A 23,471-nucleotide genomic window follows, 5' to 3' on the forward strand; every position below is an offset into this window, starting at 1 on the left:
ATTTAGATATAACATACCGATTTCTGAAGTTTGGTTGATTTTCCTCTACATACCATTGACTCAACTTCCTATTCGCATGCAACATACTCTTTTTACAACGGACTAAAATGTTGGTCAAAATCAAGGTCTGTTATAGCGAGCTTAGACTGTAGTAGTTACGTGCGAGTGATCTCTTGAGTTTGAATTGGCTCCAAAGGGTCGAGAATTCACTGCGGTTTATTGCAAGGTGAAGTGATGTATACCAGTCCTCGCCACCACAGAGTAACTGGCACTACAAAAAGCACCCCTCCAAATGTTGCATTATGTTTTCCAAGTTGTTTGAATAATGCCATCTACTTCAAGTGACTGCTGCTATTAAGTTTTCCATTCAATACAGGCCTTCCGGCAATATAAAACTGTCCCTGTATTTTTGAAGAATCCATTCTACCTCGTTTGTCTTTAAGTGAAGACCAGCAACACTCACAGCTGTCAAATTAATATTTTTCGGCCTGCATTCCTTAAGCCACGAGCCAATCTAATTTATTTAGTGTCAATGTCTGTTTTTCGTTAGTCTTTTTTTCTTTTTATGGGCTTTCGGTTTATGGGTTTCGGTTTTTCATTAGTCTTTTATGGTTTTATGGGTATGCTCGGCCTTTCTCTTTAGATGGCTCAGTGAAGTGGTGCTCTTTGCCAGACCTATTTTTTTGGGGGGGGGGTTGGGGCGGGGGTGGTATAAAGGAAACAGAAAGGCGGATTTTGATGTCGCCAACCCAACCACGTGACCGAGGCTTCGACTTGCGTTCCACAGGAATGCTACACCGTGGTGACTGGGGGCCCCAAGGAGAGCTCGGAGCTGCTGACCGAGAAGTTTGACTACATCTTCTACACGGGCTCCATCAACGTCGGCAAGATCATCTACGAGGCTGCACAGAAGCACCTGACTCCCGTCACGCTCGAGCTCGGCGGGAAAAGGTGACAGATTCGACCTATAATCCAAAACCTTCGGCTTGCACCTGCCCCGATTCGGGGGACATAAAGGGGGCGGCCGTCTCCCTGATTCGGATCAAAACTCGCGCGTCGGAACGGATGGATGCGTACGTCCGAATCCTCTGTCGGGTGGTGGCTTGCGCCACCTGGCGGGCAGACACACGAAATTCTTGCATTGCCCGGGCTAAAGTGTGTGAATAAATAAATGAAATCGGATGTTGCGAGGCTGAGACATATTGATGCAGAGAACTATGGGAGATATGAGAATGCACAATCTGGCCTTTGTATTCGGCAGAAGGAATCAACAAGGCAAGGAGATGCTGGGCACGGCTATGCCAATGTTTCTGCTTCATTTTTACTCCCACAAGCTTCGAGACTACCGTAAAATTTCGAGAGATGCCCGACCCTCAAGGATAGGCCACCCCTATTTTTGGCTTGATTTGCTATAGTTTTTAAACACTTCAAGATAGCCCATTCTCAATAACACTAGTGTTCAAATCGATGAGGACCTTGGTGTAAATGCGGCTAGTTCCTTATCGTGAGATATAAGCGAATTTTGCTGACTGGGAAGTACAGTCATCTTTGCTTCGTTGCCCCTCGCCACCATAACAAGCTCAAAAGGGACACAACCTAAGAACAGCAATTTTTTAAAACTTTTCTCGATAGTACATTGAAAGTTTAGCCCAATCCATATTTTCAGCTGATTTGCTCTTGATGTTCGGTGGCCACCTCGGGATTTTATCTCTCGGGATTTTACGGTAGAGTGAAAATTGACGGACTGGTTTCTCCGCTATAAACGTGTACACGACATATTTAACACGTGCTTTCTGTTTTCGCCTCCTCGGGTACGAGACAAATGGAATTCCCGGAGAAACAAACTTTGTTGGTACAATTAGGTTGTGCAGCCAGTGTGTAATTAAGGTAATTACACAGCTGTAATTGCGCTGCGGAGCGCAGTTAGTCGTCTCTGAAAAACGGTCGCTGACCGTGTATGCCGACACCTGCCATGGCTGACCTATTGGAGCGCGGAAGCATTATTTTTAAGCGGTGGCTTTTCAAACGTGAGGGGGGCGGTTCGCGAACCCGTGTGGATGCGCCAAGTCCTCGTTTGTTAGCAATCAAACCAAGAAATGAAGCTTTTTAGTACGATATTTGCGATGTTACACTACAAGGTTTAATATATTTCTGAAAAGAAATATAGCACTTTTTTGTCGTGTTACATGTGCATATGACAATAGGTCTATTGCACTAGAAATTACCGGCATTTATTTATCCTGACATCGCAATCACTCATTGCCTCCCCTACCCTCGCCAATTAAGGATCGGGTCCCCATTCATTTCCGCCGATCCGCAAGGGATCCCCAAAAAATCGGTGATTGGGGACCTAGGGCTTGAAATAGAGATAGATTAATGAAGTGCCTGTGCTCATGGTCTGTCACAACTCGTTAGGACTCCCTTCTTTTCAGAGGGGGGTGTTAAAGGGGTCATGAAACGCTTTTCCAACTTTTTCCTGTTTAGCTTTCCTCCTCAACTCATAAATCGCGCATTCCGCCAAACAGTTCAAGAAGACGAAAAGAAGGGAGGCCTTTCCTGCTCGGAATCTCGTTTGTGTAATCCGGACACATCCATTCCCCCCTAGAAGATTAGCCCGTCGCTCAAAATTCAGACAAAAGCTGCTTTCCCCAACCCGTTCACCCCGAAGCTGACAGTGCTGTGGAAGCTACGTGCTCGTTGGGCCAGCCACACCTTTGTCATGTGATCACGCTCCTTCGCGCATACCCACGCGCCGAGAATGAGGTCGGGATGAAAGGGAGGCGGCTGATTGGTCCGGCAATCGCGTAGCTTCCTCCACTATGTCAGCTTAGGGGTGAAGGGAATAAGTGAGGTCCAATTTCGTGTGTCGTGCGTTTGGACCCGATGACGCGCTTTTGGGACCGCGGATGTATTACAGCGAAAAGAGAGAGAGCTTACGAAGGGGAGGAGGTACGAAATAGTCCGCTGTGTTTTCAAATTTTCGCACTGAAAGTCAGGCTTTTGACTTTCTACCTTTTTTCTTTTGGCCCACTGAGTGATGTGCTATTAGTAAAATCCCAATCTAAAATGATTTATTCCAACCCAAAATTCGTTTCATGGGCCCTTTAAGACTGGAGCAGAGCAGAGTGCAACGAATTGCTAGTTCTCGCACCTGGTCTTGAGGGAAGGGACGAGAAAGAGTGACGAAACAACGATAAAATAGAAAGCAGACGGTACGCCGAGCGTGTCTGTTTTGCCGCGAGGCATTGAATTTGAGCAAGAGATTGTTTTTAAAACTTGGTCGAGCAACATTGGCGGTTGCAGTTTTTGGGACACAAAATGGGCGATTGGGTTGGAGTCTTTGCCGGACACTGATGCAGCACCTTGTGCCCAATACATGCTCGGAGTGTGTGCACAAACAATGGCGGACTCTGCTGATTGGCAGAGTAGTTACTAGATGGCGTGCCTTTTCGAAAAAGGGTCTTGCGGATGCAAGACACAAGGAGTTTTCTCGCAGATTAACGCTAACGAGACCTAAGGTACTGACATTGCGAGGGAGGTTTTGCCGCTTCTTCGTGTTTACTAACGCTTCATTGTCAATTTGGGCACACCGGAACCACCATTTTCGGCCCTGTGCCCCGCCTCGATTTGGCGGCTCACCGATGCTCGCTCCATCCGTCAATTCTGCAAACCCTGTGTCTTGTGCTAGGGAGGAAGAGGAATGAAAATCGGTGATTCCCTCGCCGGGGTGAAAAGGCGGAGGGTGATGTTTTTAGTTTTTTTTCTTGATCCCCCATAGGTCATCCTGGCAATATCCCACACTGCCTGGTGATAGTTAGCGGGAGAAAAGTGGTCTTGGAAGGGTGGGAGGAATCGTATGTCTGTCCTTGTAGACTTAGGCTAGGTGGCGCATGCTACTGCCCATTACAAAAGCTATAGCCATTAACATCCATCCATCCATCCATCCGAGGAGTGAAGACGCGGGCAGAACGCTGAAAATTGCAAGCACCGACATTTGTGGTTTCGAGGGAAAGAATGAAAAAAGGTGTGACATAAAAGAGGAGAAAGTAAGCAGACTGAAGCTAGGAGTGTTAATTTTGCCAAAACAAGTCAAGTCTTGACAAAATTGTTTTTTTGTACGATGCTTGATGCTAGTCTCTTCAAGTGAAATGAAGCTAGAAGACTACCGTAAAATATTGGGAGAGCACCCAATCACCCTGCTTTCACTGAAAACTGGGTTAACCTAGGTATGGGCACTTGTCCGGTCACACCGGGCACTTTACGTGCAATTTGCCAAATTCCCAAGTTCGGAAAATGCTAATCGTGGGCTTTTGAATGAAGGGGGTGCTTCCGCGGTATTTTACGGTACGTAAGGACCTTTTAACCGGTGTTTTGCTTTTTCGTTATCTCAGTGTCGCCAGCAATGTGGGCTAACTGGGACCATCAAGATTTGTGTCAATGCCCCGTCGTCTTAAAGCGGCCGAAATGCACGAGACCTTTCCCTTTATATTGTTGTGCTCACTCATGCCTCGTGCAGCCCCGTGTACCTGGATGAAGGCCTGGACATGGAGGTGGCCTGCCGGCGGCTCATGTGGGGCAAGCATGTCAACGCCGGCCAGACCTGCGTGGCCCCGGACTACGTGCTGTGCCACCAGGCGGCCTACGCGGACTTTGTGGACACCTGCAAGAGGGTCATCACAGAGTTCTACTCGGAGGACCCCAAGGCCAGCCCGGACCTGGGACGCATCATCAACACCAACCACGTCAAGTAAGTGTCGTCTGCTCTGTCTGTAAAGGCTGGTTCGCACTTATGCTTTTGACTATGGCTAACTTCTCTACCGATCTTTAAGCCTCTTGCGACTGCTTATGACTTGCTGTGCTGCTGTGCAGCTAGTCTTAAGTGGCTCATAAACTGGTAGAGCAGTCTGTCGTAACCGTACACAAGGGTGTGAAACATGCTTCAAGGCCTTTTTGTAGAAGCTTGTTTATAATGGGGGGGGGGGGGGGGGCATATTGTTTGTTAGGCTTTAGTCAATAAAAATGACCACTTCTAGATGACAAGAGATCCTAGTAAACTCGCAGCAATAGAAATACACGGGCACTATTTTTTGGAAGAAGCTTCACATCCATGGGACGTCCTTGTCTCGTGCTGCAATTATTCACAATACACATGTATGTGCGAGCCTCGCGTAGTTACCAGTTCACTAGTTTTCGTCGCTAGTGCGACGAAAACTCAATTTTATAAAAAGTTTCAAGAGGAAACGAGCATTCTTACCTCACAGAGACGGGAGAGAGCTTCTGTGGGCGCCTACAACTGTCGTGCTTGACTTTTTTCAGCTTTATTTTGCTAAGTGTTTTCTCTTTTGGAGTCGTAAAAAAAAACGAAAACAGTGACGGCCGTGATTGGGACGTCCAACCACACAAGAACCTACCATTTTCTCGCCAGAAATCCTTAAAAATGAGTGTACCATGCAATGTACCATGCGGCCCTGCATTCGCACGCGTTGGCCCGTTGCTAGGCGGTTGCTAGGCCTGACATCAATTCTGTGGGAGGAGCTAAGGTATGGGCGAGAGGTCCCCAAGGACAATAGATGTCCAAACTCTTCCCATATATATAAGTGGCTCTGGAAATTTTCTGTTTGACGGCACCCACTAGTTTCAGCTCTAAGGCAGAGAAAGAGGTGCTCGTTACAATCTTTGATTAGATTTTAAATAAGGAAATAGGCCGCCCGTGAGCGATTTTCAGTTTTTTTAAGACGTTTAGAGCCCATAGATTGAGTTATCACCATAAATCGACGATATCAGAATTCACGTGAGTGGATTTTGATATCGGATATCGTCTTTCCTTTAAGCGATTGCATTGTTTCTGCATTTTGAGCCCCTGTTCCAGCGATGCACTGCTTTTTTCTGCTTCTGTTATTTGATGTGACAAGACTTCCACCGATCAATCACTGGAGTTGTGTAAGGCTCCAGGCTAGGGAAATATACTCGTCATTTTAAGCGCAATGCTCTCTCCTAGCTCCCTGTGTGAACAGGAAATTTCTAATAGTTTACAGGAACCACATTGTCACATGATACCAGAACATGTGATGCTTTGTCCATGACATTTCATCTCTTCAGAATCACACCCCCAAGTCAAAGAACTCTCGGTTAAAAAGCAAGTTTTGCAGATAGTTCACGCTTTGTACTAAGTTGTTTCTACTAGGTTTGGTTGTGTAATAGAAACAATGATTTTATTCATGTTTGAAATGGTACGGTCAGATATGATAATAAATAGGCTATCTTAATGTGTATTCAAGTATTAAATCTATAGAGTAAAAGAAAAATTTGCAACGTTTCCCAAGGAGAAAACTCTTTTTGCTGCAGCATGGTTTTCACCTCAAGGTTGAGAGTTTTGTTTGCGATTTTTCTCGAGGATCCTTTATTCTATTGCATGTCAGTGCGTTGTATGATTTTTTGTATAACTATCGCTCCTGTAATAATCCTAATTTAGGTTAACAGCATCATTCAATAAAAAATAATGCCAAACTCGATGCAGTCGCTACGCTGATTCTCGGCCAAATGCATCCGCGTTTAGCACTGGGGTTCATTGTTTACAGAGAGCCTTTGACTTTCTTTCATAAGAGAGAAGGTGGATGTAAGGAGTGAACGAACCAGACCAGAGACTGCTGCATGCACCGGGGCAATAAATGGTAACACATTTAATATATAAGATGAGTGTAGGATGTCCGTGATTGTGGTGGATTTGAGGGGTGCTGATGGTGGCTGTTGGCTTTGTTGCGTCCTGACAGGAGAATAGCCAAGCTGCTGAATGGCACCCGACCGGCCATGGGCGGCGAGGTGGACGAGGACACCAAGTACATCGCGCCCACCCTGCTCACCGACGTCAAGCCCACGGATCCCATCATGCAGGAAGAGGTCGGTCTTGCCCCTGCGTTTTCAAAATATTTTTGCATCGCGATGGGAAGTTTATTAATGCAGACAGGTGCACATGTCTGTTGTGCAAACGAAAGGTGGATCGTTGCTTTTGCTGCAATGGACTCGAATAATGGTCCCCAACGTTTAATGCAAATGGTTAGAACGTTGGTACGAGGCTGTTCTCGAGAGCCAAGGATTCCGTCAACTGCGCTCTAATTTTGCTGCTGGAAAGTCGCGGTTCAAGAAATGGTATGCTTCCGCCGCAGTATTCGTGGTCCCAGGGCTCCACCTCCTTCAGCGAGTGTGTGTGTGTACGGGTTAGTGTGCATGAGTGTGTGTGAAGGTAAATGAGTCCGGGGGCACAACTGGGATGAAGAAAAGGAATGACAAAGATGAGGTAAAAACATGTCGTCAGATACGTTCGCGAAGAGCGTTAGTGGAGGATTTGGGAACGCCGGCATTGAGTCTAACAGTTGGGCACACTGGGTTTTGTTTTCCCCGCCAGATCTTCGGTCCGGTGCTGCCGATCCTGAGGGTGCAGAGTGCGGACGAGGCGATTCAGTTCATCAACGAGAGGTGACTCCAACGGGCAACTTTCTCTCTTTTCCACTCGCGCGCCCCATGTACTAGAACTAGACAATCATTCGGCGGGCTACCCAGAGACCGTCGCTCCTCTCGCTCTTGTGCCAGTGGCGGGTGCAATCGATGCACTGTTTTGACAAATTAAATTGCTCTTGCCATCTTGCTGTTTTGGGCAGCTTCGGCGTTTACTGCAGTAGTAAACCCTTCTCAAAAGTCAGAACCACCTAGTGGCAGTCCCACTCCAGTACTTTTTCCCTATCGATGATGATAGGAGTGCAAGACCACCTAACTCGAGCACCCTTGAACTTTGTGCATTGAGGGCGACTCCCCGCTTTGGGCTCTTTGCTTTCGAAGACGTTCGCTTTTCTCGGCGTGGACAAGCTGCGCTATGCTACCATTAGAGCACCATGTTTTGCTCCAGACAGTGTAGATGGACTGTCCGGCTCATCATTAAAGCGATAGTTTCAGCCGCTCGAACCGGTTTCTTGTCGACGAACTCTTGTCTCGTTCCGCGTTGCAGGGAGAAGCCGCTCACGCTGTACGTGTTTTCCAAGTCCCAGAAGGTGATAGACCGCTTCATGCAAGAGACGTCCAGTGGAAGCATGTGCGCCAACGACACCCTCGTCCACCTGTCAGGTGAGTCTACCCTCGAGACTCACGCTTCGACACTGTCGTGTTACGGCTGATGCGAGAGAAAAGTGGGCATCTCTAACCCAAAGCGCCGCAACTCGGTGCGGTCGGCAACCTGTTGACGTCGGCATTTCGAGAGACTGATTTAGCCCAACTTTTGCTGCACGCATCTTGAATGGCAATGGCCATTAAAATATGCTCTAAAACTAGGGGGAAGACTTTTTATTTATTAATGCGAAAGCATTAACTGTCTCGTGGAGTGAGCTGATGTCATCAGTTGGAAGCGCGAAAACGGCGTATAGTTTCCCCGATCCTTCGGTTTGATTGGCTGGCGCGCGTCGACGGGGCTTTCATTGGTCGCTGCGCTGATCAGTTTCCACGACCGCTCACCCCAAGGTCGATGCGTGTCCATCAGTGTGCCTTTAGCGCGTGGCCAGGGGTGAATGTGCGCTGACCGGCGACGAAAAGTATGCAGCAGACGAAAAAGGGAGCGGACTGGCGGCTTGCATGCTTTCGCATTCACAACTCGTAAGGAATGCTTAGATGTAGCTCAATTTTTTTTTTTTCTGCCTGGTTGGGACAGGCATGTCTCAAAATGAATGTTTGTCGAAACAAAAATCTCTTTTGCCCTATATTTATGCTACAATGCAAATGTTTTGATTTACGGGCCAAACCGTAATTGTACCCCCGTTTGTTGGACAATGACGGCTTTTGTACCCCAAGTTTTGTGCGCTCGTAGGTCCAGCGAACTCTGAGCGCACGCTAGTTGGGTACAAACGCCGTCGTCGGCATCCCACAAGGGTACACTTTCGGTTTCGCCCGCAAATCGAAAAATTCGTATTGTAACATAGATATGAAACAAAAAACAAGTTTTTCTTTTCTACAAACGTTGGTTTTAAGACATGCCTGTCCTAACCAGATAGAAAAACATTTTTTTTGCTTCGTTTTAGTGTTTTTTTTTTCTTTAAGGGGATTTCTCAGCTGCAGTTGTAGCGTCGGCGTCGTGCCAGGTTTCACGTACGGTCGCTCGTGCTCTCCCTTGGCTCTTGCTGGGCAGCAGTGTCTCCCATTTCTAACAGGGAACATGTTTAAGGGGGGGGACACTACCCAGAAAAAACAATTGCTGCAAAAAAAGTTGATTTTGAAAAATGTCATGTTTACATCCATCCACGTTGAGAGAGTATTCCCAAGAAGTTTCAGTAGTTTACACTGCATAGTTAATTTTTTATAACTTATTTTTTGTCCACCGATGCTAAAGAAAAGGCAGGGGTTGGAAGACCTTGAACACATTTTTCTTTATTCCACTTTTTGGCATAAATTTCACTTTAGGAAAACTATTGTTTTCTTATTACGTAACTTGGATTCATTTTTACGAGTTTTTCTAGAGTGAAATTTTAAGGGAAAGATAGCTATGAGCTTGTATTTTTTTATTTTTGTCATTTTTTGAGGCTCAAGAATTCTAATTTTGGACAAAGAATGGAAATTAAGAAACAGTATTTGAGTTTATGTGGCTTTTTTGTCATGAAAGATGGTATAATATCGAAATATAGTCCCGTAGCTATCTGCTCTGAACTGTCCTAAAGTAATATAACACATGAAAACGACAAATTTATAAGTAATTTCAAAACAATAGTTTTCCTAAACAGACACGCCCACTTCAATCTTTAAACATTTGCAATTTTTTTGGTACTTCACCCAGGTTAACAAAATTTGCCACAAATGTTCTCAACATGAACAGAAACAAGCCCTGTAAATCTCGTTTAAATCGGACAAGTGGTTCAAAAATTCACTTTTTTGGGCAGCGTCCCCCCTTAAAGGGGCGGTGCAATGATTTTCGGACTTCGGTCAAAGATTTCTGGAAGTTGCCCCCAGAAAACCGATTTCGCCTGCGTGTCCTAGTTTTTGCGTAAAAAAAAGATAAAGATTGGTATTTCGGGCACCCCTCAACTCACTCCCAGCCTTCAGGGTCACACCTGGTCGCACTCCCAGTGACGTCATTCGGAGTGCCGTGTAGCTTCCCTTGTGCTATCCCGGAGGACGCTTCCCCTCCCTCTCTCTGCGTGCATTAGCGGGCGTTATGCTGCGGCTTAGAGCCGAGCGAGGTCACGTAATCTTTCCGCCGTAGTTCCTTCGGCTGCCACTTGGGGCTGCAGGCGGGGGGAAAAGCTCGACCTTTGCTTTGCGATTAAGCAGCGGAATCGCGACATTTTTATTGAAGAAAGTGTTTTCTCTATTCTCCGGGACACGATAAACAACGTAAAAATGACGAGATGCAAATTATTTTAATTATAAAATCGTTGCACCGCCCCTTTAAGAAAGCTGGCATATCCGAGGAAAGCAGGGGCAGATTTAGAGGGTGGGTCCGGATGTCCTGACCCCCCTCTTGATTTCTGCATGTGTAAATTATAGGGTGTGAAACGAGGGAGAGGGGGAGGGGGTTCTTAAACAAATGGTACGCTGACCACCACCTGACCCCCCCTTCAGGACATTCCTGCATCCGCCCCTGGAGGAAAGTGTGACTGAATGCTATTATGAAACGTGCACCGCACATTTTGGAGGACAGTCCGTGAAAGGAGTGGTAAATCGAGAAGAATGAACAAAGCTCTAGACGCGCCCAACGGGAACCGAGCCAACAACCCCTGCGATTGTGAGCCTGACGTTCAACCGCCGTGCCAATTAGCGGGCGAGCTCGAAACTAGCCAGCCTCATCTGTACCGCGTTGGCGTCTACTGTCCGTTCGAATGCTGACCAGCGGCATTCGTGTCGGAGTTTGGAACGGTTTATGGGAACAAACAAGAAATACAAGATATGCCTGTCACTACATAGAAAGGACAGAGTACAAAATTAAATAGCATGCTATAGCCAAAAAGACAAAAGAAAGACTAATATCTATCGCCAACCTTGAAGCGTGCCACACAAACATTCTATGTATACCGACTTAGGCCATAAAATCGAGAAAAATCAATTATTTTAATTCCTGTGATTGGCAGGGATGCTGCTGCACGTTGCTCGCCGTAGGACTCGATTTGAGTGTGCCATCGGACGTAAAGCGCCTTTTCGGTACCCATCTCGATTTAGTCTTGGGCAGAGGCTCTTGCGTGAAGTATGTTCCCTTTCCAATTTACTTGGGTGATGGTCACAAGGCCGTGTTGTGTGTGGTCGAGTAAATGGGTAAAAGTAATTGTCTTGTGCGTGTCTTTAGATGGTGGGATGTTGGTGAGCACCAACGGGCATTTGTTGGGTCTGCTGTAGAGGAGAAATCAATTTTGCCACTGCAGTACCACTGCGAGCCTGGAGTTTTTAACTTGCATCACGCGATGGCGATGCACGTAGCATGCCCGTACGACGCTCGTCCCGATCGAGACAGGTAAGGGTAGAAAAGTAAGTGTTGCGTGTACGTTTAGTCATCGGAAGTTAGTTAGCCTCAGTGGTCGAGAAATGTAGCCAGTGCATTATGGCTGCTAGCCTGGGGTCTTTGACATGCATCACGCAGCAGTGATTGACGTGCATCACGCAGGAGGGAGTGAGCCCGGGATTTCTGCGTTCTGCAGTGCGAGCTTTCACTCCACTGCAGAACCCAAGGATCCTTTCTATTTTATACATACATTTTGTGCGTGTGACAACGGCATGCGTGTAACAGTCGGGGCTGCGACAAGTGTTGTTCTACCATTGTTAATCCTTCCCATTTCATCCTACTTCACGCCGCTCGGCATTTCAGTTACTTTGCACATCAACGGCGTAGGTTCAGCTTGGCACATGTCGCTCTGCATGATGCTCTAAACTGTGGGGGCCCTCTCGGACAGCAATGCCTCTCTACCCGGTAATGCCTGTGAAAATCCAAATAAAGAATATAAATGATGGAATAAACGAGTGCACGATCTGATCTGCGGATATAATATGCGCAATAACCGCCATCGCTTCTCTGGTTTCCCAGTGGACACGCTCCCCTTTGGCGGAGTGGGGCCAAGTGGCATGGGGCGCTACCACGGCAAGTACAGCTTCGACACCTTCTCTAACAAGAAGGCGGTGCTGGTGCGCAACTTCAACCCCATCGGGGAGGCGTTTGGCCGCAAGCGCTACCCGCCCCTCAACGACTCCAAGCTGGCCTACTTCCGGCAGCTGCTGGCCAAGCGGTCCTCCCCCTTTGGCGGGCTCTGCAGCCACATGCCCTACTTGATCGTCTTCATGCTCGGCATCGCCTCGGCCTTTGCGCTCCGCTACGTCCTCAACGTGAGTGGCTTGCCGGTTGCGGGCAGTGGCAGTACGTGAGCTCGCCCGGTTGGTGGGTTCACGGCGTCCTCAAATGTGGTCCCTCGATTTCTGACCCAACGCGACGACGTAGGAGCGTCGTGCTGTTGGTAGCCGCCGGCATTATTGCAAAGTGTATTAGCGCGGCGTTTGGGCATAAAGAGAAAATGGTTAAATAGACCTATCAATAGAGCACACCGAAACATTCCACGAAGGTGTCTGAAAGTGGTGCTTTTATCGAACTAAAATGTTGTGTCTGTAGGTTTGAGGAAAAGAAGAAAGAAAAAAGCCTGAATAAAAGAAGTTTGTTCCTTTTTTTTTTCTATGCAAAAAGAGAAAAAGTGGCAAAAATTGTCCGGTTGATGCCGCTTCTTGCGGATGGTACCAGGCACGCTCGGATCTGCCGGATCCACTTTTGGGCGTTTGTCTCGGAAGTTTCGCGTTTCTGCCTTGTGTTGCGCCGTTAGTAAGCGGTGGCATCAACCGGACGGCTTCTGCCGTTTTACTCCCTGTGCAAGAGAAAGAATAATTTTTTTACTATTTTTTTTCGAAGTTTACACTCATAAAATCTTAGCACGATAAATGCATCACCTAAAGACACCTTTGTGAAAAGTTTAATTGCATTCAGCTCATTGGATTATTTATACAATTATTTTTACGCTCGAGCGGTGCTGGGAAACACCCCGTAGACCAGCTCGGTTGCAGAAACCCCGCGGCGAAGCGAGCACCCCCCGCTCCCTCTCCCAAGTCCGTCTGTCGTTCGAAATGCCATCTAAAAGTCTCGATTCAAAACTTTATTTGAGAGAGTCTGTAGTGAGGTGTCATACGGACGCTGTGCTTGAAAGCCTGACAGGACGAAAAAGGTGGGGAGGTGTTCCGTGCGAACCTCTAGCGTGCTTGCTGCTTTCTATCATGCAGCCAAAGCATGACCAAAGGCAACGAGAGTGCGTGATGGAGGCTGGGCAGCCGGAGGAGGCACCCGCAGTTCCCGTCCTTTCGCTGGTCGCAGCGACTAAACGTGCCGGCGGTGATGTTGTGAGGCAGAAATTGTGGGACCAAAAGTGAAGATGCAGTAACCATGCCAATTCAAGACTCGTTTCCACGAATTATTTAAGGGTGGACCTTAGCTCGTGAAATTTCGAGACAAGCAAATAATAGCACCATCCTGTTTTCGACGGCAGGCTCTGACGCGGACAACAGAGTTTCCCGCGAGTCGCGCTCATGGCACCATCTCTCGACGGGCGCAGAGAGTGTTTGTTCGAAATCGGAGCACATGGTAGCGAGCGTTTGCTGCGCCTGCTGGGAGATTGCGCCGCAGACGCAACTTCTGGGCAATTTGGTTGTCTGCTAGGGAAGACGAGAGAGTGAAAGATGCAATCCAGCCGCGTAAGTAAATGTATTCACCCATATTTTAGGTGCATCCTGTACCCTCTTCGCAAGTAGAACATCCAGATAAAGCTAGCTCACGTGTGTAGATATTTGGAAACTTTGACAAATGCTTTAGAGCTATTTACGCAGGAGAATATGTCCGAGCTAAAACTGCCTCTGAGTACTTGGTCATGGGATGGAAGATGTTGTAGGATACATTGCTTACCCTGGGAATATCTTTGCGGACTTTCATCTGAGGCCCCCTGGCTTTCACTGCGCTGCTTACGCGTGTGGCTGCACCGTTTGAGTCGGCAGTCGGAGAAGGTGCTTTCACGTTTGTCGTTTACCGGTGGTTGCCATTCACTAACCCGCATGTTCCCTCTTCGTAGGACACTAAACACGCCAAGGAGATGCCGTGACTGTGCACGTTGCTGGGCAAGGTAGATAGTGCAACCCTTCTACACGTGCTGCCTTTTTGTTTGCTTTGTGTGCATGTGTGCCTATGTTCACCGTTCCTGCATGTGTGTGTGTGTGACGTACATGGATGCTTTAGTTTTTTTTCTTCCTTCGTCAACTATACTCCGATTCACCTTACGTTGTACCGCAAAGAAGGCTAGAAGCGCGAGCTCAAAGCGTTGGGAGCTGCTTTTAACGCACGAGTGCTTGTGCCGCTGAGATGTGCTCTAGAGCAAGGAGCTCAAGCTTGTAGCCTTTCCTGCGGTACATCATAAGGTGAAACGGAGTATAGCGCTCACCTTTTTTTGTTTGGTACTGGTCACCCCGAACAGTACACCCCAAAGGTCATCCTGGCACTGTCCCACACTGCCTGGTGACAGCTACAGAAAGACAGCGGGGAAGGAAATGGATGGGAAGGAAAATCATACTTTGGGCTCATAGGCTAGGGGGCGCAAGCTACCACCCGTTAGAAAGGGTACAACCGTGAGCGCCCATCCGGCTAGTGAGAGTGCTATACCCTATTTCATTTTACTTTGGACAACAGCGAATGCTACGTGCCATCTCATTTGATCCAGCACCGTGAACATGTTATGGAGCCAAGCGCCCTGCACATTGCTACGTTTCTCCCGAAGATCACGTAACGTTCCTGCGACATTGGATTGGCTTTGGCAGCTCGTAGAATCCTCAGTGTTTTGTCGTAAAGTGAAACTGGGTTTGAAACTGTACGATGCTTTCAAAAGTATTCACTGCAGCTTATACATGGGATTGACTGTTTTGGGCTATGGAATGTTGAGTTGCCCCTAGAGTCACCCTATAACTGTGCTTGAGTGTGATGCTGTTGCGGCAGTGAGGTGCTTTTGCACGTGTGTGCAAGCCATGGGCTTTACCATTTTCTTGCTCAAAGCTTTGTCTTCACCGTGGACCACGGACTTTTTTCTCGAGGCAGCTCCTGCACTTTAGATGTAGTATTAGGGGATTGTGGCAATGTCTATGATTTGCTTTAGCAGTAATGACACTGCTGTTAGGAGTAGCTTTTTTTTTCTTCTTATTTTTATGAGTTTGAAGGTGCTTTTTAAGTTTTAAGCTTCTTTTTCTCTTCATTGTTGCCTTGTTAATAACGCAATTCTGTGCATTCAATTTGTGCATATAAGACTGATTTTATAGTTATGTAGTATTGATATATACTTACAGACTAGATATCTTTTTTACTGCTGAGCAATGTATATTCGCATGGTGGGACCTTGTTAGGTAAATATAGTATTATCATTATTATTACTATTATGATTATCATAGTCATTGCAAACAGAGACTATCGTGAACCGGGCAATCACTCTTTCAATTTAAAGCATTAACGGTCCAAAGCACCTTCTATACAGAACACCAGGTGTTCAGGGACATACCATAGTTACGTTTAGCAGACCGCTGCTACTGCTGCTTAAAGAACGCTACCTGGTAAGGTCTGTCAAGAGTAATAGTATCTGTTTGAGAACAACTACGCAATATTAAAAACATTAGTTGCTGGTCCCCAGAGTGGCAGAAGGATTGAGTTGAGTTTAATGCTTGAATAAGAGGGAGAACTGTTTAGGTTTGGCGAAACAGCCATTTAGAGCTTGGACTCTCGATCTGGGTTTCTAGGAACCCAAGGTTTCCCCAGAGTACTTACTCTCAAAGTTTCCCCGAGCTTTCGAATTTCGTCAACAGCCTCTGCTGTCAGGTAAAGCACTTTTCCAGGTTAAAAAGGCACTGACACGTAAAAATCTTTTTTTTTTTATTATCCGAAACGATTGAAAACAATCCCTGGGCATTAACCCTCAGAATACGAAACTTGGGAATTCAGTAGTTGTGAAGTAAAAAAACAACAATTCCAAAATGCCGAATTTGAAGTTCCCGCGCGATCCGCACCAGTGCAGTGACATCAAATATTGAGCTGTCCTGCGAGTCGAATTTCTTTGATGCCTCCGCTCTGAACCGCCATTGTTGCTGCAATCCCTGGCGTACCGGGAACAAACGGTTTCTTCTGTGCGTGCTGTGCTGCCTATCGCTGCTAGCAGACGATGCTTGACGTCTCGCCGGTTCTGCGTGAAAGGCTGCCCCGGCGGACTCGCAACCGAAACTACGATACACAGACACCACACCCATTTGTTTTTTTGACCGTTGGACGATTTTCTTCTCGTTGTATGAGAGGTCGTCGGGCACCTAAATAAGATCACTTCGTCAGATTCCCCGACTCACCGATCATCCTCTGCTACATGCATCGAGCGCCGCCATGTTTTCCGAGTGAGGATAAAAATCCAGGAGGCAATATCACACCGAACTAATGATTTTCGGTATTTCAAAAAGAAAGGCCGTAGTGCTTTCGCAGTGGCGTTAAAAGAACATGTTTTACGAAAGAACATGTTTTACGATTGCCGTTATTAAGAGCTATAAAAATGTCGCCTAAAAAGCTTCTAAATTTCATCATATTTGACGTCACTAATCAAAAGAAGACAAAAGCGCCAAAAATAAAAAGGCGGGCGCGCGTGGGGAAAGTTTTTTTTTGTGTTGTGGTATTTTTTGCTTGTCTATGACTACAACTTGCATCCTTTTAGACAATAAAAAAAACAAATGACTTTTGGGGTGTCGGTGTCCCCTTAAAGGCCAACCAACGAGCAGAGAGGAGGAAATTCTCTTTCAATTCCACCCTTCGATTCGAGAAAGAGGAAGACCCTCCTCCTCTCTGTGGGGAGTAGCTGGGAAACCCGTTCCCGTGAAGAGGGCAAGAGGGAATGGAAAGAAGGAAACTGGGAACCTATATTTACCTCGGCATATGACTTTAGGTCGATATTTTAGCGTATCTGAGCCGCTCACCGACGCACAACTGTGATCCAAACGTTGCCCAATATTTACACAATCAATTGCAAAGCCTGTAAGCTTTTGCACTGCTATATTGCATCATTGCCAAGATTGGGAGGGTGTTCCCTGCCTATCAAATTAAAGAGGGCTCTTCCTTTTTTTTTTTTTCTTAGCAACCCAAACTAAACAAGTTTTCATCACACTCGGGTTTTGCTCATTCCAACATGATAGTCATTATCTTTAAATTCAAAATGGCTAAAACGAAAATGAAAGTTTGCCAAAACCAAATCATTCAAATGTTCCCTCCCTTTCCCATAGGGTGACGTTGTACAACTTGCTAGCCAAGCAGGCAGTCTGAAAAACGCAGCATTTTGCATGTTTTTCTTTGTTTTTGCTGGCATGAGCTTCCCCAGCATTCGCTTCACACTGCCAACTGTCTGGTAATCCGCCGGGAATAAGCCGTACTGCCCTTATATAACGACATTTGGCGTCATGTTTTCAGTGTCCCCAGCAGAACCTCTCGGACAAAATTCGAAAATTCAATAACATTTAAAAAAAGATGTTAAACCCCTTTTGAAAGACTGCCCTCTGTAGGCAGCTGTGGAGGCCCTGCACAAAGGTGGACTAAATCCGCAGTGTAACGGCACGCTTTATGCCTTTGGTTGGATTAGAAGGCAAAAACATTCCCACGCAGAAAATGTGCTGAGCTTGTCGGCTCCTGGCATTGTCCATGCTCCGATGTTCATCTTATGGAATGACTTGCACGTTCCACGATGTCAGTTGTTCCACCATTGTGCAGTGGTTCCTACTTCCTAATAACCGGCATATGAGTTTGGAAAAGGCTCTATTGTGTCTTGTATTTTCGGTTACTGATTGAGATGGGCCTATTAATGCATTGAAAAACTTTTTAGGCATATCAGTGACTGTCAATGTTTCGCCATTTTTAATTAAGGAAGACGGGGGATTTCTCGAGATCAAAACTTTTGATAACCTTCTGTTTAGAGGGACCACGCAGTCATTCTTGGTTCTAGAGTTGTCCAGTTATTTGCAAAGCAGTACTTAATTGACTTTGCCAAGCCTCTCACTGCTTCTTGTTGTCTCGTCTTGCAGGCCTTTGGGAAGGAGATCTAGGGTGGCCACGCTTGGCGATTTGGAAGACAGAAAGCACCGAGCGAAGACGTCGCGGTCATTCTCATTTTGTGGACCAGTTTTTGACGAGTTCCTTTCTTACAATTTTTTTTTCTTCTCTATTTGTTTGAAGTCTAGTTTGCACAGAGTCGTCCTTAGCTTACTGTGATGTATATAACATTGTTTCCTTAGAGAGATTGCCTTTATTTTGCGCCGACGACATGCACTCTTGCGGTGCTGTGCTGTCGCAGTTTGCTTCGAGGTTTCGAGCAAGAATGGAGAGAGATGTCCAGAACTGGTCCAGGAGACTGTGTTGGAAGCATTGCTGGGGAGAAAAGAACCTGCCATAGTGTGAAGCACTTTTAGGCTAGCCTTAACGTGCACTGGCAGGGCAACTCATTTCTCGGCCACAGACTTTAGTACGGATTCAGACTTTTTACGACATATGTGAAACCTGTGTAGAGATTTTCAATAAAGAAACTTAACAATGTTGACTGAGGACTGGCTGTATTTTGTGAGAACTGTGAAAGTAGCTGGAGATCTGAAGACCTTTGCAGCGACCAAGTGACCATGGGGCCATGTTCCAAAATTTAGTCCATCTTGTTCCAGGGTAAAGGTTTTGTGTAGCCTGGTGTTCCAAAACCTATCTGCATCTAGCGTTTTTTTATTTTGTGTTGTCACGTGATGCAACCTGTGGGAGTAAGTCTGATCCATTTGTGCAAGATCTGGAACACAGCCTGGAAGAATGGCTGTTGCATTGCTCTAGTGCTGTGCTAGCCTTGCCAGGCTGGGTAATGCTTGGGAAGTTGGTGCAAAGAAAAAAAGAAAATCTCTGTTCAAAGATTGGCGAATAGGAGCTCTTGATTGGTAAACCACGAGTAATTCGAGGTAAATATGTGGTTTTGGAGGCAAGTCGTGAGTATAAAAACTGTTTGGCCCTTGTCGGCACGGCATTGATGTCCTTGGAGGTGTTGCATTGATGGTGACTACGCTGCACAGTGGAATCCAAGGGAAGCAAGTATTGCATGTGTGCTAACATAAATTGCTTTGCCACTCAATGGTAGGTACAGCCACGAACATGCCATGTGCTTAAGATGATCCTTAGACAATATCTTTCTACAGAAAAATGATGACACCACCACCGCCACCTACACACAAGATGCCTTGCACTTTACGTCATTGCGCCATCTTGGCGGTCGTTCGTACTTGTTCCTGTCGAGTAAAACGAAGACCACCGCAATGGTAGCTGATGCGACCTCAATGCAAGTCATGTATACACAGCCTTCCACAATATGAGACGCATTTGCCGAGGCATCTTATGTGGCGGTGCTATGTACATTTTGCCCAGAAGCACTTTATATTTTGAGGGAGAAGAGAACGACAAACAAAGCGAATCCAGCACTAGCGTCTTCCTAATTCAGTAAAACCTCGTTATAACAAAGTTGAAGGAGCGGTCGTAATTATTTCGTTATAACCATTAGTTTGTTATAGCCAATGTCCATTTCTTCCCACTATTAGCAAGCAAGGGGAATTATGATTGCTTTGTTATATCCATTAGTTTGTTATATCCCGTTTTGTTATAACGAGGTTTTACTGTTGTTGGAGACTGTGCTACCTCAATGAAGTCAAACGTGCGAGCAACTTCAAACGCAGCATGGGCGGCCAGTCACGGCAGCACAGTCCGTGCTCCGTTCTTTTGAAACATTTATTACAACTCCAACCTATCTTTACAAGGGATGCGGGCAAGCTTTCGTCTGCAGCGCTGAAGAGGCTCGTAGTACTCGGGCTTGTGGTTCGCCGCTAGTGGGTCCGGTACCATTCCTTCTTTTCGGCCAGCTCCTTCTCCACCTCGGCGATGTAGGTGTCGAGGTAGCTCTTGTCGTCCTCCATCTTTGTCCACTGTTCTTTGGGCAGGATGGAGTGGTTTATGCTGCACTGGACAGCTCGTAGGAGACGGAAGTTGCGCTCGTCAAGGATCTTCTTGGGCAGGCGACGCACTGCTTCGTCGATGACCACGTCGTTGGACTTGTACAGGTCGTCATGGAGCAGGCCGAATTGGTAGTACTTCCGCTGGTTGAACAGGAATCTGCCCCAACTGCTGTTTGTGATCTGCTTGTAGCTCATTTTTTGGATATTGAAGAAAAACCGCCTCTTCACGGCTTCACCTCTGAACGTCCTTTTCAATGGCAGACGTGAGATTGTTACGTTCGAATGGTCACAGACTGTTAACATCTATCACGTTTCTTCTAACCACGTATGACGTCATTTGCGTAGAGTTGCAAAAGCCTTTCGCAAAAACGTACGTTGAAAATGTTGCAGAAATTGGATGAATCGAAGACACCACACGCTTCTTGATTTCGACCATTTCGACGCTAGGGGTAGGACTGCTACATCCGGCACATCCGGCATGGCGCAGCTGTCGCGCTCGCATCCGGCCGCGCGCGCCAATCAACACGCAGCGTTGCTTTGAAGGACGTCACGGTCGTTTCGACCAATCACAAACGCGGAAAGCCTGGGTTCCTCGCACAAGGCGCGCAAATTTGATAGGAAGCGTGTGGCCGCCATTATGAAGTTTCGCGGATTGCGCGGGTGAAGTCTCCGAGGAAAAACTTTCTCCGAGGTGTTTTCGCGAGTGTTTTTTGAAAGAACTTGAAACTCGGTGTGTCTACTTGAAGATGGAGACGCTCAGGTAGCCCATTCACTTCTCCGTGATGAGGAAGTCCACGTTCGTGGAAAGGTAAGTCCACTGAAAGCCACCGCTGGTCTTTTTTTTAATTTTTATTTGATTTTTTGACATGGCCATCATGGCAGCGGCGAGCATCTGTGCTGTGGCGCGCACTGTCAACAAGGCTGGATATCGCGCGCACTCCGCTCGCTGTATCCCGATGATCGAAACAGCTGCTGGGCGTTAAAACGCATTTGTTGTCTCGCTCCATGCTGCGATTACAGCTGAAGTCGCGCTGACAGTTGTTTTGGCGTGTCGAGATAGATCGATTAGAGACACCCCCCAGCCTAATGTGGCTGTTCCCACGACCCATCGGAACCGCAGCTGTTCCTTCGCGAGGAACCCTGATCGCCCAAACAACCCCGGCTCACACTCGACTTCGTTTGAGTGCGACTTCTCGATATTTCGTTGTCGTGTTCCCGACAGAGTCTCGTTCAAAGCCCTTTCACGCTTTATTTACCCGTGTTTGCGATTTTGTCCGGTGGGATCCAGTACTACCTCGTACTTCGGCAGCGTACTTCTTTCTGATTTTTTTATCCGCCCGGCGGTATTCGTTTCGGATTTTACATCTTCGCTTGCACTGCTTACTTTGAAGCGTCATGTTTCGAACTTTTGATGCCGCCGGCGTGGGCTGTGATTTCGTCTTGGCGCCGGTCGCACCTCGTTGAACCGATTGCCGGCGCTCTTGGCTGTTTACGTATTGCAGAACTTGATACGGGACGCCTTATAGCCGATCATGTGTATGTGACAAGTCGGAGATAGTGGCCCTTTACAACACGGAGGCGCGCCGCGACTCGGAGATAAAAAGACGCGGTGTCTGTTTAGTTTAGTTCCAGGTGTGTTGTTTCGTTTCTTTCTTCTTTTTTATTGTTATCGCTCGAGGGCTTTTTTTGCCTGAAGCAGCACTCCAAATGGCGGGGGCTCGCTTTGATTCAAGCTCTCTTTGACGGTGCGATTCGCCGTGCCTCCTCTACGCTTCTTCTGGGAACGTGATGCATTGAGTGGTCGAGCTCAATCAACCGACATCTACACTTCCCCGGCTCTCACGTCCTGGCCGTGGTCTGTCATAGCGCTACATGATATTAGTTCATGAACTTGGACCTTTAATAAACGTTATTTCACCAACTCTGTTGGTAATTTTTTTTTTTTTTGCTTGAGGCACGAACATTTTTTTTCGAAGTGCCGTTGTGCAGATTGCGTAGTACATTGCTGTGACACTTAGTTCCCATGGAGGCTGCTCAAAGTTTCCTGGTTGGGTTTCATAGATTAGTAGCTAAGGGCTGTTGGAATTTCTCAGAAACAACAAAGAAACACTGGCCAGGCCGTATTCACACACGTCATGTCGTCCGCCATTTTCCCGAGGCGTTTTCAGGGATCTATGTCTATTATTTTGTTATGCTGTGTTTGGTGAACTCTAAATGACCGAACCTGTCTTAATATCGTGTTCAGTGGATTCGTTTATGACTTAGTGCAGTTATGAGAGCAATGCGAATTAGCCTCAAGGCAGACCTTCTCCTGAATCTAAACAAGCTCCCTTTATATCAACACGAAAAGAAAAAAAAAAAAAAACATAGTCACGCAGTTATTTGTGTATTCACAAGCATGATGTCCTGTTTTGACGCCTCTAATGTGCGAAGCATGCATGCCCACGTCAGACACGTCGGCAAGCTTCCAATGAAATGCGCGTTCCCACGCGCCCTGTGACATGCTGCGACCAGTTCGACTTTCAGCGACGCATAAAAAACATGCTGTCTCTCTTTCTTTTTTTTTGGCCCTTTTCGTTTTGCGTTTGCTGCATACTTTCAAAACCTGCGCAAAGATTGGGATGGTGTTGCCCTACCGTAGTGATTGGCGCAGGAATGTCGACGAATGACCTTTGAGTCGGCAGCGTGGCCTTGCTTTGGTCACACGCGGAGGCATGCGGTGTAGAGAAGCTCGTTTTAGCGAACGCCGTTTTACCGACCCCGGTTTATCGAATGCCTTTATAGAGAACCCAGTTTACAGAAAATGGCGATGAGCCTCCTTTTAGCGAATTTGGCCGCCGCGAAGCGGCGTGTACTGGTAAATCTGGTGAGTTAACATTTTAAACAACATCGCCAAAATAGTATCCCAAATATTAGTTCAAAATAAATTTTTTTTCACGAAGTTATTTAATTTACAATTTTGGTCCTCACCGTGTTTTTCAAACTGAAAGTCTCTACTGGCAACAACGAAAAAGTGACGTCAGTGGAAGTGCAGGGGTTCACTCTTTGGACTGTAGAGTTTGTTCCCAACTGATTCGAAGCAGTTTCATGGTGTCGAATGAATGCTTTGGAAGCTCGCTCCGGCACGGAACGAATGATTGGCATATTCTATTTTTTAGACTGCTCGCTCGACTGGCAAGCCTGCCCGCCACCGACGTCATGGCACTGAAAAGTGCGGGTATATTTGAACGTTGGTTTTTGCATCATTTTCATTTGCCGATTTCGCAATAACTATTATGAATTTCGCGATACTAAATAGCATACCGGAAAGCGTAAAGGGGGGAGTCAGAAAATATAGTTAGTTGAGGTAGCTAAAAAAAAATCGCCGGAGTACCCCTTTAACACGCGCACCAGTGATACAC

At 46.7% G+C, this 23,471-nt stretch overlaps 3 protein-coding genes across 9 annotated transcripts in view; 2 read left to right on the plus strand and 1 right to left on the minus strand.

The window, feature by feature from the left end:
• The window catches only part of LOC8040529 (aldehyde dehydrogenase family 3 member B1), a 36,454-nt gene extending 17,819 nt beyond the window's left edge, over window positions 1–18,635 (plus strand). For 4 of the 7 annotated variants that reach the window (XM_029991238.4, XM_029991240.4, XM_029991241.4 and 1 more), the window contains 8 exons: window positions 788–951; window positions 4,517–4,747; window positions 6,771–6,897; window positions 7,403–7,473; window positions 8,000–8,115; window positions 12,044–12,339; window positions 14,115–14,165; window positions 18,124–18,635. In XM_029991238.4, coding sequence (XP_029847098.2) covers window positions 788–951; window positions 4,517–4,747; window positions 6,771–6,897; window positions 7,403–7,473; window positions 8,000–8,115; window positions 12,044–12,339; window positions 14,115–14,144 — 1,035 coding nt within the window. In that variant the 3' untranslated portion in view covers window positions 14,145–14,165; window positions 18,124–18,635. The remainder of the gene's footprint in view (window positions 1–787; window positions 952–4,516; window positions 4,748–6,770; window positions 6,898–7,402; window positions 7,474–7,999; window positions 8,116–12,043; window positions 12,340–14,114; window positions 14,166–18,123) is intronic. The other 3 variants (XM_029991239.4, XM_040499673.2, XM_040499675.2) reach the window with 1 other exon arrangement.
• A 1,148-nt stretch (window positions 18,636–19,783) lies between these two features.
• On the minus strand, window positions 19,784–20,512 carry LOC8040528 (cytochrome b-c1 complex subunit 7-like). Its single transcript, XM_029991243.4, has one exon. The coding sequence runs from the start codon at window positions 20,371–20,373 to the stop codon at window positions 19,942–19,944; it is 432 nt and encodes a 143-aa protein (XP_029847103.3). The 5' UTR covers window positions 20,374–20,512; the 3' UTR covers window positions 19,784–19,941.
• Window positions 20,513–20,637: 125 nt separating this feature from the next.
• Window positions 20,638–23,471, plus strand: part of LOC8040527 (myb-related protein A) — a 63,104-nt gene continuing 60,270 nt past the window's right edge. Inside the window, exon 1 of the mRNA XM_042289387.1 lies at window positions 20,638–20,878. Within this exon, the coding sequence (XP_042145321.1) occupies window positions 20,853–20,878 (26 nt within the window). The 5' untranslated portion in view covers window positions 20,638–20,852. The remainder of the gene's footprint in view (window positions 20,879–23,471) is intronic.

Source organism: Ixodes scapularis, unplaced genomic scaffold, assembly GCF_016920785.2.
Source record: "Ixodes scapularis isolate PalLabHiFi unplaced genomic scaffold, ASM1692078v2 PGA_scaffold12__126_contigs__length_90152505, whole genome shotgun sequence".
In the NCBI taxonomy this organism is placed as follows: Eukaryota; Metazoa; Arthropoda; class Arachnida; order Ixodida; family Ixodidae; genus Ixodes; species Ixodes scapularis.

What these genes read in the sequence shown, in the direction of transcription:
- LOC8040528 (XM_029991243.4), bottom strand. Translation starts at nt 20,373, where the DNA reads ATGTTAACAGTCTGTGACCATTCGAACGTAACAATCTCACGTCTGCCA.